The sequence below is a fragment of the Colias eurytheme genome, chromosome 13 (assembly GCF_061535395.1).
Source record: "Colias eurytheme isolate Ceu_HAF_F1 chromosome 13, ilColEury1 Martin Lab GWU primary, whole genome shotgun sequence".
Classification (NCBI taxonomy): Eukaryota; Metazoa; Arthropoda; class Insecta; order Lepidoptera; family Pieridae; genus Colias; species Colias eurytheme.
This window is the reverse complement of record NC_142992.1, coordinates 1,021,336-1,039,457: the sequence shown is the minus strand read 5'-3', so window position 1 is coordinate 1,039,457 and position 18,122 is coordinate 1,021,336. Positions and strand designations below refer to the sequence as shown.

Sequence of the window (18,122 nt, the reverse complement as noted above, 5' to 3'; positions counted from 1 at the left end):
ACTAATTTCATGCGCATACGTTAAAGGTGATTAAAAATACATTATTAGTACTTGGAATTTCACCGAAATTCGTCTAGTAGTTTATCGGTAAGAGAAAAGTATAAATATTCACATAAAAAATTAACAAACCATAAAACATATCTATACTAATATTATAAAGCTGAAGAGTTTGTTTGTTTGTTTGTTTGAACGCGCTAATCTCGGGAACTACTGGTCCGATTTGAAAAATTCTTTCGGTGTTAGATAGCCCATTTATCGAGGAAGGTTATAGGCTATATATCATCACGCTACGACCAACAGGGGTGGAGCCACGGGGGTGAAACCGCGCGGAGCAGCTAGTTAAATTATAAAAATGAAATTGGACTATTTCTTTAAGCAACAACACAATTTTTCTCACTTTAGAAAAATAATTTTTCACGGCGTGAACACTAACTTTAAATTTACTCAGTCTCCATAGTGGATGCTATATTTTCTACTTGCATCTTTATCTTGAGATCTAAACCGAGAGAAATGCTATGAATAAAGTCTGTTTAGTATTTTCAAAGTTAAGCTTTCGAAATTAATATAATATGAGTGTGAAAAGATCGTGGGGAAAAGGAAAATAATAATAAAATATAGCTCTACATTATTTTTGTACATAATCTATGTGTTGTATAAATATAACTAGGATTCCGCCCGCGGCTTCGCCCGCGCAGTCAAAGAAAAACCCGCATAGTTCCCGTTCCCGTGGGATTTCCGGGATTGCGTCATTTTCCCGGGATAAAAAGTAGCCTATGTCCTTTCTCGGGTATCAAAATATATCCATACCAAATTTCATGAAAATTGGTTCAGTAGTTTAGGCGTGATTGAGTAACAGACAGACAGACAGAGTTACTTTCGCATTTATAATATTAGTATGGATAAATACATGGTAATAAATGAATCTATTTATATGGTGTAGCCTTTCGATTGGTTCTGTGGTATTATACTATAATATGTTGAAAATATTATGTTTTATATGTAATACTAGATTTCCGCCCGCAGCTTCGTCCGCGTTTTCATATAACAACCCGCATAGTTTCCGCATTTCATTTCATAAACATATTTCATTTCATTTCATTTCATTTCATAGTTCCTGTTTCCTTTGGAATTCCGGGAAAACCTATCCTATAATTATGTTAATCCAAGCTACCCTCTATATGTGTGCTAAATTTCATTGTAATCGGTTTAGTAGTATTTGCGTGAAAGAGTAACAAACACGCAACCATCCTTACAAACTTTCGCATTTATACCTAATATTAGTAGGATTTAAAAATGATTGTGTCGTTTGGGTATATGACCGTATGACGTACCTACGAGCTTATACATAGAATACAAAAATTACTTATTTATATCTACATTTTTAAAAAAGTTGAATACCGTAACTATTATAATTAACTGCCTAAAATTTGTCGGGTATCAACCGACGCATGAAATCGAAGAGATGCCGGGGAAAAAGCTAGTTCATAAAAGCATCCGTTGGAGGCTTTTTCGCTTCCTTTTTTATAAGTATTGAGGGATGATATAATTTATTCGGAAAGAGATAGGACGTGACAGGCTATCCATCTTGAATTGAAAAAAGCTCCTGTTGTAGACAGCTATACTAAGGGTTCAGAAATGAAGTGAAATGTATGTATGTTTGTGTGTTAGATTTGGAAATAAAGTAACACATATATATTTTGAAGTGAAACTTCTTTAGTTGTGAGTTAAATTTCATGTTCGCGTCATGGCAATACTGTCACGTCATAACAGAGTAAGGCGAAGATTTAGTATATTTTGAATCTTGCCAAAGAAGTTTCACTTCTGACGCGTGTGCTTGGCACACACGCTCTTTTTTTACTATGTGAGTACCTATTTGAAAAAATGTAGTGAAATGAAATGGTATAGTTGATGAAACTTAAATTCGTTTTATTTATATTATTAACTAGCTTTCCGCCCGCGGCTTCGCCCGCGTTTTCAGAGAAAAACCCGTTCCCGTAGGATTTCCGGGATAAAACCTATCCTATGTCCTTTCTCGGGTATCAAAATATATCTATACCAAATTTCATGCAAATTGGTTCAGTAGTTCAGGCGTGATTGAGTAACAGACAGACAGACAGAGTTACTTTCGCATTTATAATATTAGTATGGATTTGTCCTTACCTATAATTGGTGGATACATCCTTAACATTTATATATTTCTAGATTTAAGCTCGCAAGATTTCTATGTATTTACTGTTGGTTTGGATTAATAAATAAATAACTATACATTCTTATAGAAGCATGAACATTTATTCAAAAAATCAATTTTGTGTAATAATAATTCCGTTTTAATTGAAACCTAAGCTAAATAAACTAAAAATATAAATTGGTTACAAGCAAAGTATCAGATTCTTTTTACTTTCAACTCAGATTAAAAACTAAAATATTGTCTTAGCCAAGAATTTATTTTTATACAAAACTGCTTTTTTGCTAATTTGTCAAGAAACGTTCTTTGCGGCGACAGTATCAAAATAAAACTGCTTTAATAATTAATTCAAGATGGCGCAGGGAATATTGTGATGACGTCACAATCTAGATTATTTTTGTAATTAATTTAAAATTATAAGAGTAGGTACATACTAATATTTACTGTACATACAAATACCTAAAGTATAGTATATTTTGGAGTTAAATCATTGATGGCAACTAGAATTCTAAAATTGATGTTTTTATAGTTATGTTTATAAATAAACTGTACTTGGTAAGTACCAAATTAAGTATTTTTAAAATCCTGAGAATTATAATATCACGTCACACACAGTCTTTTTATCATAGAAAAATATCGATTTACAAATTTTATTATGATTTGGTTTATTACAGGTATATTAATTTGTTTTTACCAATTTGCAAGGGTTAAAAAGATAAAATCATATTCACTCGATCTATTTCTTTCAGACTTGGTTCATAACTTCTTATAGCATCAATTTCATTGAAATCTTTCGTTTCCAACAATAAGAGAGAAGCACAGAAATATAGGAAACAATAAATTATTTCAAACATCGGAATTTCATTAGAGCTAAAAGGGTAGCCGAGGGCATTCAAAGCGTTTAATTTTTTAACGACACTCAATAAAACACATGTGGTAAAATGTTGCTTAACATTTTATGTAGGCGCATAAATTTGATTAATGTTTACAGGTTGAAAATCATGATACACGTGGAAGACATTTTGGAAATACGCTTTATCTAAAATCTATAAGATTAAAGATTCGGTTCTTTTAAGATTTATGTTCTAAGTCTTTTATTTTTAACCGACGTTCCAAGAAAGGAGGTTCATTTTTCAATTCGTAGCGTATTTTTAATGCAGTGATTAAATTGATAAAGCATCATGCATTATCTTTTATTTTCAAACTCAAACTCAAACTCAAACATTTATTTATTCAATTAGACTTCTTCCAGAAGCACTTTTGAATCGTCATTACATTCTTTAAATTTACCACCGATTCGGAAAGCAGTATCTATGGAGAAGAACCGGCAAGAAACTCCATAGTTGCTCTTTTAAAGTCATGTCCATATACAATATAATTTTACATTACATGTTACTTACATCTAACTACATAATATTATATATTATCATAATATGCCAAAGAACTGTCCTGTTATTCTTACGCGACAACCCTCCATGGATTTTCATCTTCCATATATTCCTTAATGCTGTAGTAGGCTCTCTGAACTAATACATTTTTTAAATAAGTTTTAAATTTAACACTACTAAACTCTTTAATACTATGAGGAATTCTATTGTAAAAACGTATACCTTGGCCCATAAATGAATTTTTAACTTTAGCTAACCTATAAAATGGCATTTCAATTTTATTTTTATTCCTTGTGCCATAACAGTGTCTATCTCCTACTTTTGTGTGTAAGTCCGCGTTTTTGTGTACATGTAAAACATTATTAAATATATACTTAAATATATAATTATTAGTTTAATTATCAACAAAATAAAAAAAATAAGGAAAATTGTATTACGGATAAAAGATCTGATTTATCTCCACTGTTACAAGATGCATTTAAATTGAATAAAGTCTGAAAAACTGAAAGAATAGAAAAAATTCGATCACGAGGCGGGACTCGAACCCGCATCCTTCGCGCCATTCCGGGGCGGATGCCTCACCAACTCAGCCACTCGTGACCCGCCCGAGTGATCGAATTTATTCTATTCTTTCAGTTTTATGTGTCTGAAGGGACACACCGCGCGCCATCTATTGAGATGATTTACAACCATTTCAACCAATATGAAGCACTTTTCAGTGAATACAATATTGTAACGATGGAACACGACCTTTTTTGTTGAATTTATATTTTTGGTTTTATGGCATTCAAATGCTTTATAAATATAAATTTATAAAGAATAGAAAAAATTCGATCACGAGGCGGGACTCGAACCCGCATCCTTCGCGCCATTCCGGGGCGGATGCCTCACCAACTCAGCCACTCGTGACCCGCCCGAGTGATCGAATTTATTCTATTCTTTCAGTTTTATGTGTCTGAAGGGACACACCGCGCGCCATCTATTGAGATGATTTACAACCATTTCAACCAATATGAAGCACTTTTCAGTGAATACAATATTGTAACGATGGAACACGACCTTTTTTGTTGAATTTATATTTTTGGTTTTATGGCATTCAAATGCTTTATAAATATAAATTTATAAAGAATAGAAAAAATTCGATCACGAGGCGGGACTCGAACCCGCATCCTTCGCGCCATTCCGGGGCGGATGCCTCACCAACTCAGCCACTCGTGACCCGCCCGAGTGATCGAATTTATTCTATTCTTTCAGTTTTATGTGTCTGAAGGGACACACCGCGCGCCATCTATTGAGATGATTTACAACCATTTCAACCAATATGAAGCACTTTTCAGTGAATACAATATTGTAACGATGGAACACGACCTTTTTTGTTGAATTTATATTTTTGGTTTTATGGCATTCAAATGCTTTATAAATATAAATTTATAAAGAATAGAATAAATTCGATCACTCGGGCGGGTCACGAGTGGCTGAGTTGGTGAGGCATCCGCCCCGGAATGGCGCGAAGGATGCGGGTTCGAGTCCCGCCTCGTGATCGAATTTTTTCTATTCTTTATAAATTTATATTTATAAAGCATTTGAATGCCATAAAACCAAAAATATAAATTCAACAAAAAAGGTCGTGTTCCATCGTTACAATATTGTATTCACTGAAAAGTGCTTCATATTGGTTGAAATGGTTGTAAATCATCTCAATAGATGGCGCGCGGTGTGTCCCTTCAGACACATAAAACTGAAAGAATAGAATAAATTCGATCACTCGGGCGGGTCACGAGTGGCTGAGTTGGTGAGGCATCCGCCCCGGAATGGCGCGAAGGATGCGGGTTCGAGTCCCGCCTCGTGATCGAATTTTTTCTATTCTTTATAAATTTATATTTATAAAGCATTTGAATGCCATAAAACCAAAAATATAAATTCAACAAAAAAGGTCGTGTTCCATCGTTACAATATTGTATTCACTGAAAAGTGCTTCATATTGGTTGAAATGGTTGTAAATCATCTCAATAGATGGCGCGCGGTGTGTCCCTTCAGACACATAAAACTGAAAGAATAGAATAAATTCGATCACTCGGGCGGGTCACGAGTGGCTGAGTTGGTGAGGCATCCGCCCCGGAATGGCGCGAAGGATGCGGGTTCGAGTCCCGCCTCGTGATCGAATTTTTTCTATTCTTTATAAATTTATATTTATAAAGCATTTGAATGCCATAAAACCAAAAATATAAATTCAACAAAAAAGGTCGTGTTCCATCGTTACAATATTGTATTCACTGAAAAGTGCTTCATATTGGTTGAAATGGTTGTAAATCATCTCAATAGATGGCGCGCGGTGTGTCCCTTCAGACACATAAAACTGAAAGAATAGAATAAATTCGATCACTCGGGCGGGTCACGAGTGGCTGAGTTGGTGAGGCATCCGCCCCGGAATGGCGCGAAGGATGCGGGTTCGAGTCCCGCCTCGTGATCGAATTTTTTCTATTCTTTATAAATTTATATTTATAAAGCATTTGAATGCCATAAAACCAAAAATATAAATTCAACAAAAAAGGTCGTGTTCCATCGTTACAATATTGTATTCACTGAAAAGTGCTTCATATTGGTTGAAATGGTTGTAAATCATCTCAATAGATGGCGCGCGGTGTGTCCCTTCAGACACATAAAACTGAAAGAATAGAATAAATTCGATCACTCGGGCGGGTCACGAGTGGCTGAGTTGGTGAGGCATCCGCCCCGGAATGGCGCGAAGGATGCGGGTTCGAGTCCCGCCTCGTGATCGAATTTTTTCTATTCTTTATAAATTTATATTTATAAAGCATTTGAATGCCATAAAACCAAAAATATAAATTCAACAAAAAAGGTCGTGTTCCATCGTTACAATATTGTATTCACTGAAAAGTGCTTCATATTGGTTGAAATGGTTGTAAATCATCTCAATAGATGGCGCGCGGTGTGTCCCTTCAGACACATAAAACTGAAAGAATAGAATAAATTCGATCACTCGGGCGGGTCACGAGTGGCTGAGTTGGTGAGGCATCCGCCCCGGAATGGCGCGAAGGATGCGGGTTCGAGTCCCGCCTCGTGATCGAATTTTTTCTATTCTTTATAAATTTATATGAATAAAGTCTTTCAAGAATCAAATAAAAGCGAAACAAAGTCTTCACAAAAACAGTTTATAGCAAAATAAAATATTATCTAGATACATAAGGTCTTAAAACCACCAAGAGAACAATGTGAAATCATTTTTTAACGATCGCGATTAAATGTTTTTGACTCAGCTAATCTAAAATTGAATCTTTTATACTTCAAGTGTTTTCATTGGGTCTTAAAACAAGAATTACCTCATTTGAATTTAACTTCTCAGACTGGGATAATGAGATAGCGTGTGTAAGGTATCGGAGGATATTGAACTTTCCCTACTAATTTGATATTTTAGTTTTTATATCATTCAAATGCTTTATAAATACAGGGTGACCCAAGAAGTATGGATGAACTGAAGCCAGGAGGTAGAGGACCTAGAGGGCTATCAAAATCACCCCCATGTATGTTATGCGATTTTTCGTACATACATGGGGGTGATTCGGATAGCCCTTTTAATTCAATTTCTCTGCCGGGATCGCGTGTGACGCGGATTCGAATTCCGCCTCGGGATCGAATTATTTCTGTTCTTTAATAATTTATATCCATACTGATATAAAAAAATTGGAAAGTCTGTCCGTCTGTTTTTGAGTCTCTTTTTCACGAAAAACCACTGAACCGAATTGAACCAATATTGATGCAAATATAATTTCAAATCTGGAAAAGGACATAGTATAATTTTTATCGTAAATCCTACGAGACGGGAACTATGCGAATTTTCCTATGACTACGCGGGTGAAGCCGTGGACGGAAAGCTTGGATTAAAATTAGTCGTTTATTTATATTATGATTTCTACTCTCTATTTATTTTAATAAAATTCAGAAGGATCTTGAACCTGTTAGTTTAATTTCATCTAGATCTATTTATAAACTCTATTTTCATAGTGATGAACAATGAACAGAGGGCAAAACAAAACATTGCTATATTTAGCATTCAACAATTGAGAGGATCTTGAACTTACGATCACTTACGACGTTAATTTCTGTCTGTCAGATGTATTTATAAACGCTCTTCTATATACGGCAAAACTATATTGTAATATCAAAGTTAGTAATGTTTTGGATATACAATTTTATGTTATTTAAAGCCGGCTACTCACGTACCTGCAGGGGCAATATTGGAAGAATCTCGAATGCACCGCGGTCGGAGCAATTTCAGCTGTTCTCTAAATTGCCCCTGCTATGCAATTCCAATATTGCCCCTACAACAGGTACGTGAGTAGCCAGCTTAAGGCAGTATTTGATATTATATTTATAGATAATAATGATGTGGTTTTTTATAATAACCGATTCTTCACACTTTCAAATTTACGACATTTGTCGTCGTTTACCGTACATTTGCACGCTAAAACACCATATATTTTTACCATATCTTATATTTCACAATATTTTCTTTTATTGCATTTGTTTAAAAATAACTAGAGATACCAAAAGATAAGTATTATGGAAAATTTAAACAAACAAACATAAAACACCATATTTTGCGCATTGATTTACGTAACATTGTTTTTTTATATTTGTTTTATTCTTAATTTGGATTTATCACTGCGTCTGTCTATCTGTTTGTTTAGTTTGTGTTAAACAAATTTTTCTTTGAGATAAGTTATTGCTTCCTTATTTATTTTCCTACGTTTAAGCTACCTGTTTCCAAAATTATTCTTATTAATTATCTCTTTTATTTGAATAAGATGCTGAATGAAATCTTTCATTCAATATACCTAATGTTAAACGAAAACATAGAGATAATAAATTAGGGAATAATAATCAAATGTCGAATAAATAAAATAAACTTTATTCAAAAAGCAAAAACAAATATTTTATAATCTATTTACCTACTAAACAATCTAAACTATAACATAACTATAGCTACTATCACAGTAAGAACTAATTATTATAATTTCACATCTAATTTCAAGCATTTAATAACTATAATTTATCTAGAATAATCTATTTATTTTCTAATTCCTTTTCATTCATCATTCTTTCCATTTCTGGAAGATCTTTTTCTTCCTCTGGTTCATTCCAGTCTGCGAGTTCTCCAGTTCCCATGATGACGTAAGCAGCATTTGTTGAAAAATAAATAATCGCTGCTAGGTAGAATACTTTTCTCCATAAATATTCGTCAGTCTAAAAAAAAGGTGAATTTGTATTATAATTAAATTTTGTATTAAAGCTATGATACCTTGTGAAATATTAATTCTACTGTCAGAGATTACTATTAAAAATGGTAATAGCAGTTAACAAGGAAAAAATATATCGAATGATTATGTAACAAATTTAGTTCTTATTAATAAATAAATTGAATAACATACCACATCTGTCAAGATGAAGCCAGCTACCAACGGTGCAACTGAACCAAATAAATTTGCAACAAAATTTGTCATGCCCATCATCGTTCCCGAAAAGTTGGGAGATATATCAATATGATTTACCTAGAAATAAAACATTACAAAAAAGATTCAAAGCATTACTTAATATGAAATTTTTACTAAGTTTTATATAAAAAGAAAAAGCCAATACACAATAAATATCGATACGTCATTAGATACACTAAAATTTTTTTTTCGATTATTACTACTTACTTGAAATCCAACTGTACAAGCAATTTTGAATGAGCAAATAATACACAGTAACGCCTCTACAGCATAAATATCCTTTGAAGAATGCGCTAATAGCACAAAACATATTGACGCTGGTATTGCTCCTAAAATAAAGCATATACAATTGAATAAAAGTACTTCTTGATAAAATAAGTGGAACAATTATTAAAAATAAAAATATTAGTAATATAATTCAACAAAAATATACTGGGTAATTTAGACCAGACAAATATCAAGGAAATTGTACCTGTGCAATTTGCTACTTTTCTGGCAACAGTTACACTAAAAACTTTTTTGACAATAAGCATATCAGACAGCCAGCTAAAGAAGAAGTTGGTGAACCACATAAGGAGGAATGGCAGAGCAGAGAGTAATCCATTCTGAAAAGAATAATGCATAATTATAAATCATAAGGTGGATAATTGCGAAAAAGCAATGATCTTAGCTTTTTTTTATTCTCGAACTATAGTTTTGTTTAAAGTATGGAAAATTTGTTTCGATTCGATTGATATTATGATTAAGTATTTGATTTATTATAAGTCTTTACTCACTTCACTATGATTCTACTAACGTTATTACATTACATTTCAAGTTTTCAATAATTATTATAAGCTTACCGCTTTTATATTGACTCCCATAACTTTGTCCATGTAAGCCGGAACTTCTGTAAAAAGTGTTAACTGACACCAAGTCTGACCAATATGGGCTAGCATAATCGCATAAAGACCACGACAGCGTAGAATCTTCGACCATGGAACCGCTTGCTTTTTCTGAAAACATAAAGAAAGCAGTATTTACGTAACTTACATAACAAAGCCTTCTCGAAGCAATTCTATCTATGGATGTATGGATGTTTGTTACTCTTTCACGTAAAAACTACTGAACCGATTACAATGAAATTTAGCACACATATAGAGGGTAACTTGGATTAACACATAGGATAGTTTTTATCCCGGAAATCCCACGGGAACGGGAACTATGCGGGTTTTCCTTTGCAAACGCGGGCGAAGCCGCGGGCGATAAGCTAGTCTAGCTATTCACAAGACAATTGAAAGAAGTCCTTATATTTTAATTGTTACACATAAACAACAATAATCAATGATCCAACCTTTCCTGCATCACCAACTTGGCCCAAAGAGGTTTCAATATAATGCCTCTCTGCTGCAGATATACATTTATGTTTAGCTGGACTATCAGCTCCGAGCCACCAAAGCAAACCTCCAACGAAACCCACAAGCATTCCATAGAAACGGAATATACCAGGCCAACCGAGGAAAGTGGAAGAAATAAAACCGGTAACAGGGAATCCTAATACTGCCCCCAGCGCTTGTCCTAAAATGACAAAGCAAAATTAATAGTGTTGCTAACAAGTGGATCAATCCATACTAATATTATAAATGCGAAAGTTACTCTGTCTGTCTGTCTGTTACTCAATCACGCCGTAACTACTGAACCAATTTGCATGAAATTTGGTATAGAGATAATTTGATATCCGAGAAAGGACATAGGCTACTTTTTAACCCGGGAAATAGGTTTTATCCCGGAAATCCCACGGGAACGGGAACTATGCGGGTTTTTCTATGACTGCGCGGGCGAAGCTGCGGGTGGAAAGCTAGTGTTTTATAATTAAGTTTATTGTATACTGGCTATTACCCGTGGCTTTACTCGAGTGGTCCAAGAAGATAAACAACCACACATTCGGATCTTCATTACTGAAGATTCAATTCCCTCGTTGTTATTATGTTTTCAAAGGAAAAGCTTATATTAATTTGGGAGTGGGTCACGTTATGATAGAACTGTAATTAAACGTAATATTTTCTATTCTTATAATATTATTATTTCCAATAACGTACCGCCATATGCAAAAGCAGCCATCCTGCCTCTTTCTTCCAGAGGCGCCCATTTACCAAACATAGTATGCATTCCTGGTATTATACAGGCTTGGCTCAGTCCTTGTACAAATCGAAATATTCCTGTCAACACCCATCCTCCCTGTAAAAATAATGAGCAAACTACAATTAAGACTTTTTTTACTGTTTATTTCTTGCTTGTTTTTTTTTACTGTTTATTTTCATGTGTTTTTATTTGTCATAATTTTGTTGTTGTCTTTTATTTTATTATGTGATGTCATTTTGCACGCCTCATAAGCGAAGCGTTGAGGTGGGTACTACTGTCACTTCGCGCAAAACATCTGATTTTTCAAACTTAAAATGTCTTTATGTATCATACATTGCACTTGTAAGATAATACATACACACACATATTAAGAAAAAACACTATTTTTAACATTCATGATATTTTTGATGTCATTTTTGTTATTTAAACTAGTTAAAAAACAGTTTAAAAAAGTTCTGTCTTGGACGTCCGTGTGTCTGTATGTGCGGAGGATTTTCTTGTTAACACGATAGCGACCGAAATACTTTACTAATCGAGTCTTTTTTTTTCTCTTACGCTTGAGTATGCTCAGGAATAGAACCCTTTCATTTTTCAGGGTCTGATTCGATGTGGTTTAATTGTTATTAAATAAACAAAAATAATAATTAATAAATAATTATTAAAAAAAATTATGAGGCGTGCACTTTTGGATTTTCCAAACTATTTTTATTTCTATTGTGTACATAATCTACCTTAATTTTCTTTTTTTTCCAATACATTGGCTGCTCGGGTTGCTTGGAAGAAATTGCTTGAAGCAATAAAGCCGCCCTTTGCATCTAATGTCCTGTCTGTGTGTGTGAAATTTGTATTTGTGTTGTATGCAATAAAGATTATAAATAAATAAATAAATAATAATAAATAAGACACCAACATCATCTAGTAATTTTCCCTTAAAGATTTAATTAACAAAATGAATGAACTGAGGTAACTTTTTTAGGGTTTATTAATCAAATCAAGGCTATATTTTATGTATTTGTAATATTTAAAAATATTAAAAAAGACGTGTGGCACTCGGGGACTGCCGCGGTAAAGCTATTGCATGCTATGCATTCAAGCCACACCTCCGCGCCCGTCGGAGTGGGGAGCGTGAGGTTTTTTCGTTACGGAATTTCTGGATTCGGTCCCCGCGCTCAAGGCCCGCGATAGAAGCAGCTTAAAAATTAAAGCGTAACAGGTACCAGATTGATTCATTAAATTATTTTACCACCCCTTATGAAGTAACCTCATAATGCTAGCCTAAATCATACGAAAATTATATAAAATTTTTGCTTACTGACACAGCCAAAAAATGTATAATATTATACTTACATAAAGCGCTGCCCACGGCAAACAAAACGATATAACACCATTTATCAATAAAGCTGCAGTCAACAAATATTTGGCGCCAAAATGATGAGCAAGTGTGCCAGCAGGTATCTGAGTGAGCATGTAGCCCCAGAAGAAAGAGGACTGTACGGTGTCCTGGATCTTCTTGTTCCATTGGAAGGTTGGGTACTGAAAGGTTATAAAGAAACTTATGAGTGAACTGAGGTTTTCTTTGATACGCCATTTATTCAAAATTTTAGGGATGGTTGTAAGAATAACATATTATATCATTAAGTTAAATATAATTTAAAATCTATAAGAGGCTAGGCGTTGCCCCGATTTGGTTGTCGTGATCTAACTTTTTCTATTCTTTAAATTTTTATAGAAATCTAAATGTTGGTTTTTTGAATCAACAAATATTTAACATTCCAAGATAACGTAACTTCTGAGTATGTAATAATATAAACAAACAAAATTTTTTGTAAAGGTAAGTAATTATACTAATATTTATATTAAAAATATAAAAGAACCCATTAATTTTCAGATAAAGATACATTGAATGAAAGAATTGAATGACTACTGAATTAACATTGTATAAATAAAATATTATCAAAAATTATCTGATAACATTCTTGGTAAGTAATTTAAAAGATCTGCATAATATGATTCATATTTATTAACAACTAGCGGTCCGCCCCGGCTTCGCCCGTGGTAAATATTTCGCAATAAAAGGTAGCCTATGTTCTTTCTCAGGGTCTGAAGATTATCTGTGTCAAATTTCATCAAAATCGGTCCAGTAGTTTATGCGTGAAAAACATAATATATACATACATACATACAAACCTTTCCTCTTTCAAATATTAGTATAGAAGTATAGACTTACTGGTGGTATTAGTAGTAGACTATGCAAAAATCCGTTTCCTTTACCATTTTCAACATTTGTATAATTAATTAAAGAATCTATATCACTTATATTTAATGTTACACCAACACTGTTATTAATACTTCGTTTTGAAGCTGTAGAATTGGATATATTAAGAGGTTCTATGTCCGTCATGACCACAAGAGCCATGCCCATACATGCCCTCATACTGTAAGCAGTTGTTAAAGCCAAGAATAGTAGAATGCATTGCTTATGTCTGTATCCCCAATCTGAAACTGAAATAAAAGTCTTTAAAAGAAAATAGAATACTAGATGATAATAAAGAGGGACAGGCCTATAGATAAGATGTATAGTATTAAGGGGGCGCATAAAGCAAAATAACCAATCTTCTATTAGATGATACGTGTAATATGCAAGACCAAATCTAAAAAATAAAATATATATCAAACTAGATGATATGTTCAACGATTCTGTTTAATCAAAAACATAAAATATTAAAATTTACTCGATAAAAAAAATCACCAAGTTAGCTCTAATTTTCACACTTTTACGTTTTCTACTTGACATGGTAATACTTATTATGATTTTTTTTTTTTTCATAAACAATTATATTAAAACATTTGCAAGATATTTGTCAGAGCATTTTGTGTAATTACTTTTAGTTTTGGTTTTATCTGCGATAAACCACTTTTGGCGCTCTTTTTTCTCGAGATAAACGTTTGATTTTGTCACGATAAAAGTGGTTTATCGCAGATAAAACCAAAACTAAAAGTAATTACACAAAATGCTCTGACAAATATCTTGCAAATGTTTTAATATAATTGTTTATGAAAAAAAAAAATCATAATAAGTATTACCATGTCAAGTAGAAAACGTAAAAGTGTGAAAATTAGAGCTAACTTGGTGATTTTTTTTTATCGAGTAAATTTTAATATTTTATGTTTTTGATTAAACAGAATCGTTGAACATATCATCTAGTTTGATATATATTTTATTTTTTAGATTTGGTCTTGCATATTACACGTATCATCTAATAGAAGATTGGTTATTTTGCTTTATGCGCCCCCTTAACATAAATCTATACTAATATTATAAAGATGAAGAATTTGTTTGTTTGAACGCGCTAATCTCAAGAATTACTGGCCCAATTTGAAAAAAATATTTCGCTGTTAGATAGCTCATTTATCGAGGAAGGCTATAGGCTATATATCATCACGATAAGACTAACAGGAGTGGAACTATGCGGGTAAAACCGCAGGGCACAGCTAGTCTTTTAAAAGAAGCTCTATTGATCATTTTATAGGGTCTCTATTAAATTATAGGCATATGGGAGGTTTATTAATACATACATAATGACGTTTCTTTATCAGATATTAAAAAGGTTTAGTGACAATAAAGATAAGATATTTAATTCTTCACAAACCTTACTAAGAATAAAAATTGTACTTATCATGTGATCTCAATCATATTAAACGTCATGTAACAAATAAACAATGCATCATGTCATTACGTCTGTACAATTTGCATAAGTTTAGTTATCTCGACATTATAAAATTACCGAATAAGAATATCCAATTATTTATTTATTTCTTGTCCTATTTTAATAATTTTGATTAAAAGTAACCGAATAAATACATTTTGTTAAGTCTATACTGCTGGATCTTAGATTGAATTCTACTTTCTATTTGGATCGTTATCTTAGGTATTTCTACATTGCATTCCTAATTTTGATATTAACAAATACTTAATTGCTTAGTTGCCTTTAATTCAAATTTCATTTATGACTTGATTCACACTATAAAAAACTTTTTAGAAATTTTTAAAGCTTATAAAATACACACAATTTACACCCCTGAAGAATTCAGAAGTGGGCCAAATCCGATTTGAATAAACTAATAAAAAAACTGACCTTTAAATTTAGAGTCCTCAACTATAAATTCATCTTTCTCTTGCACTGATTTCGGTTCCTCTTTTGCATTTTGCATTTTAGGTTTATTTGAAACTAATTATTTAGAATATGCGTTGATAAGTAATGCGACACAATTTAAAGACTTCCTCTTATCTTGGACAAACAGCTACCGTTTATTTTATTGTTTTAGTACTAAGGGTAAGTGCGTTTTGTTTGATAAAAAACTATATACTGCGTTGTTTTTTGTACATTACGTCAGTAAAAAAAATGGACAATCTGTTTAAAGTAAATAAGAAAATCTAGTAACTATTTATTACAATTATCATCATCATGATTTTTTTAATAGATAAAAACAATAAAATAGCTTGCTTCTCTTGAAACTCCTTTAAAAATGCTGTAGAAGATATATACTCATCTGTTTAATATGTATTTTGATTTTGAGTTTGGACAAATGCAACCATAAGTTTCTATAAGATCATTGGTATCACATGAGCATACAAATCGATTTGAAAACAAGATCTGAGGGCCAAGACAAACGTCAAAACGTAAAGGAATAGAATCCGCTATCGATACTAATTGACATAAGTGTTTGCTAAGGATTTGTTCACCCTACCACGAACGAAATTTTCATCCAGTCGATAACTACGATGGTTCACAATATCTAAGACACTTACCATGAGTTAGCGTTTTTCTTGCGATTCCTTACTACAATAGATCGATTAAAGTGGTTTCAAATAGTATTAGCTAATATCATATTACGAGATATTATATCTGTAATGTTTGGTATATATACCTCGTAAGTGCAGAAATGGTCATTTTTTTGTTTTCTGGTCATCTGTACTGATAAAAACTTCCTCTTTCGTTTGGTTTATGTCACATAAGCCTACTTATAGTAGAAATACTTTAAATAGGTTGTATCAAAACCCATAAGTACAAAAAAAAAAATATTTTTATTTCATTCAAATCTTAATATATATAAATCTCATGTCACAATGTTTATCCTCAATGGACTCCTAAACCACTTAACCGATTATAATAAAATTCGCACACCATGTGCAGTTCGATCCAACTTGAGAGATAGGATAGTTTAAACATGTAGGTACCACGGGCGAAGCCATTTGTACCAAATCAAATACAAAAAAAATGTGTGCGTGTACTAGTGTACACACGTATGAAGTGAAACTTCTTTATGACCCTATTTTTCAAAAAATAATTTACTATACAGAAATACGTCGAATCACGCGTGGTAGGGATAAGAAAAAGATGGCGCGTAACGGAAAAATGTCACGCGTAACGAAAAAATGTTACACTAAATTTTTTTCCAACCCCGATAAAGAAGTTTCACTTCAATAAATGCATTAGTCTCGATCTCTTTATAAATAAGTTTGAAGAAAGTTCACCTACTACATGCCCCTAAAGAAATGCAATCAGTGAAATACTCCTCACAATAATACAAAGCATGGTACTGATATGCTACTTCAAATTGAATATTTTTATTTCCAGTTTCAGAGTGAATTTTAAAGAACAGAATTGTAAATTTGAATGTCCATTTGACTTATCGACTCTTCCATTAAGGAATACTGTACGAATACATCGTCTGCATTAATTTGAAATTCTAAAAGCAATTCAGGTACTGCAATAGTTTCCTCGAATGCATAGCAAAATATTGTTAGGGAATCAACATTTGGTTTAGATTAGGGCGAATAAATTCTATTTGATGTTGAACTGTTAAAATGAAAATTATTCACGAATCATAACCTAGTAATAATTCAATCCAATATCCAGTGCAAGTATTTAAATTTTTTCATTAAAATTAATGATGTTGTTGCTCCATGTTCGACTCCTTTTTTCATCGATTAAAATGGTTACCATCATTCCAGATACAATGTATTTGATTACCTATTATTTAGAAGGAAATTCAGCTATTTCAAACAAAGTTTTAAGAATGAGAGAGCTTTTCCGCTAATAATGAGCTATAGGATGTGCAACGAGGAATGTGTTTGTAGATAACCAATAGTATCACTTCAAACTTTAAACTAAATTGTAAGAGAGCCCGTGGGAGATCGTCCTTCACCGATCTGATAGCCAGATGAGACGTATTTTTTATAAACAAACTAGCGGTCCGCCCCGGCTTCGCCCGTGGTACCTACATGTTTAAACTATCCTATCTCTCAAGTTGGATCGAACTGCACATGGTGTGCGAATTTTATTATAATCGGATAAGTGGTTTAGGAGTCCATTGAGGACAAACATTGTGACACGAAATTTATATATGTTTAAGATATGCCTATAATTGCTTGCCTATCGAAAAGTGGTCATGGCTATTTTTAATTAAATTAACTTTTATCGATTTTTTTCATCACCTTGTTAGTTTTTGATACACAGAATAAGCCAATGTATGCTTTTTTATCACCTATTATGACTTATCTGTTTACACCTGCTTGCCATACACTGAAATGAGTAGGCAAGCATACCTAGGCATATTCTGTGTATCAAAAACTATCAGTCAAATAAATTTCATTTGGTTATCAAAAGTACTAAGGGCCGATTTTTCAATGCTTGGATAAAACTTATCCGTCCAATAAAGTATTACACGATAATATTAAAATGTCACGTAAACTGTCAAATATGGGCAATTAGAATACGTATTTAAAATGGTAGATTTATACATTATTCGACGAATAAGTTTTATCCAAGCATTGAAAAATCGGCCTTAAGTTTTATATTTACATAACTGTTTATACAAAATTATAGGCGCAAGGGTAAAATGAAACAAAAG

General features: G+C 32.8%; 1 protein-coding gene across 1 annotated transcript; it reads right to left on the bottom strand.

The window, feature by feature from the left end:
• Window positions 1–8,658: 8,658 nt before the first annotated feature.
• Window positions 8,659–15,429, bottom strand: LOC149903198 (putative inorganic phosphate cotransporter). Its single transcript, XM_090108938.1, has 10 exons — window positions 15,344–15,429; window positions 13,435–13,709; window positions 12,555–12,740; window positions 11,165–11,303; window positions 10,420–10,643; window positions 9,929–10,081; window positions 9,559–9,691; window positions 9,294–9,415; window positions 9,024–9,143; window positions 8,659–8,838 (listed from the first exon to the last, which is right to left on the bottom strand). The coding sequence occupies exons 1-10, from the start codon at window positions 15,417–15,419 to the stop codon at window positions 8,659–8,661; spliced, it is 1,608 nt and encodes a 535-aa protein (XP_089965064.1). The 5' UTR covers window positions 15,420–15,429.
• Between the last annotated feature and the right edge of the window lie 2,693 nt (window positions 15,430–18,122).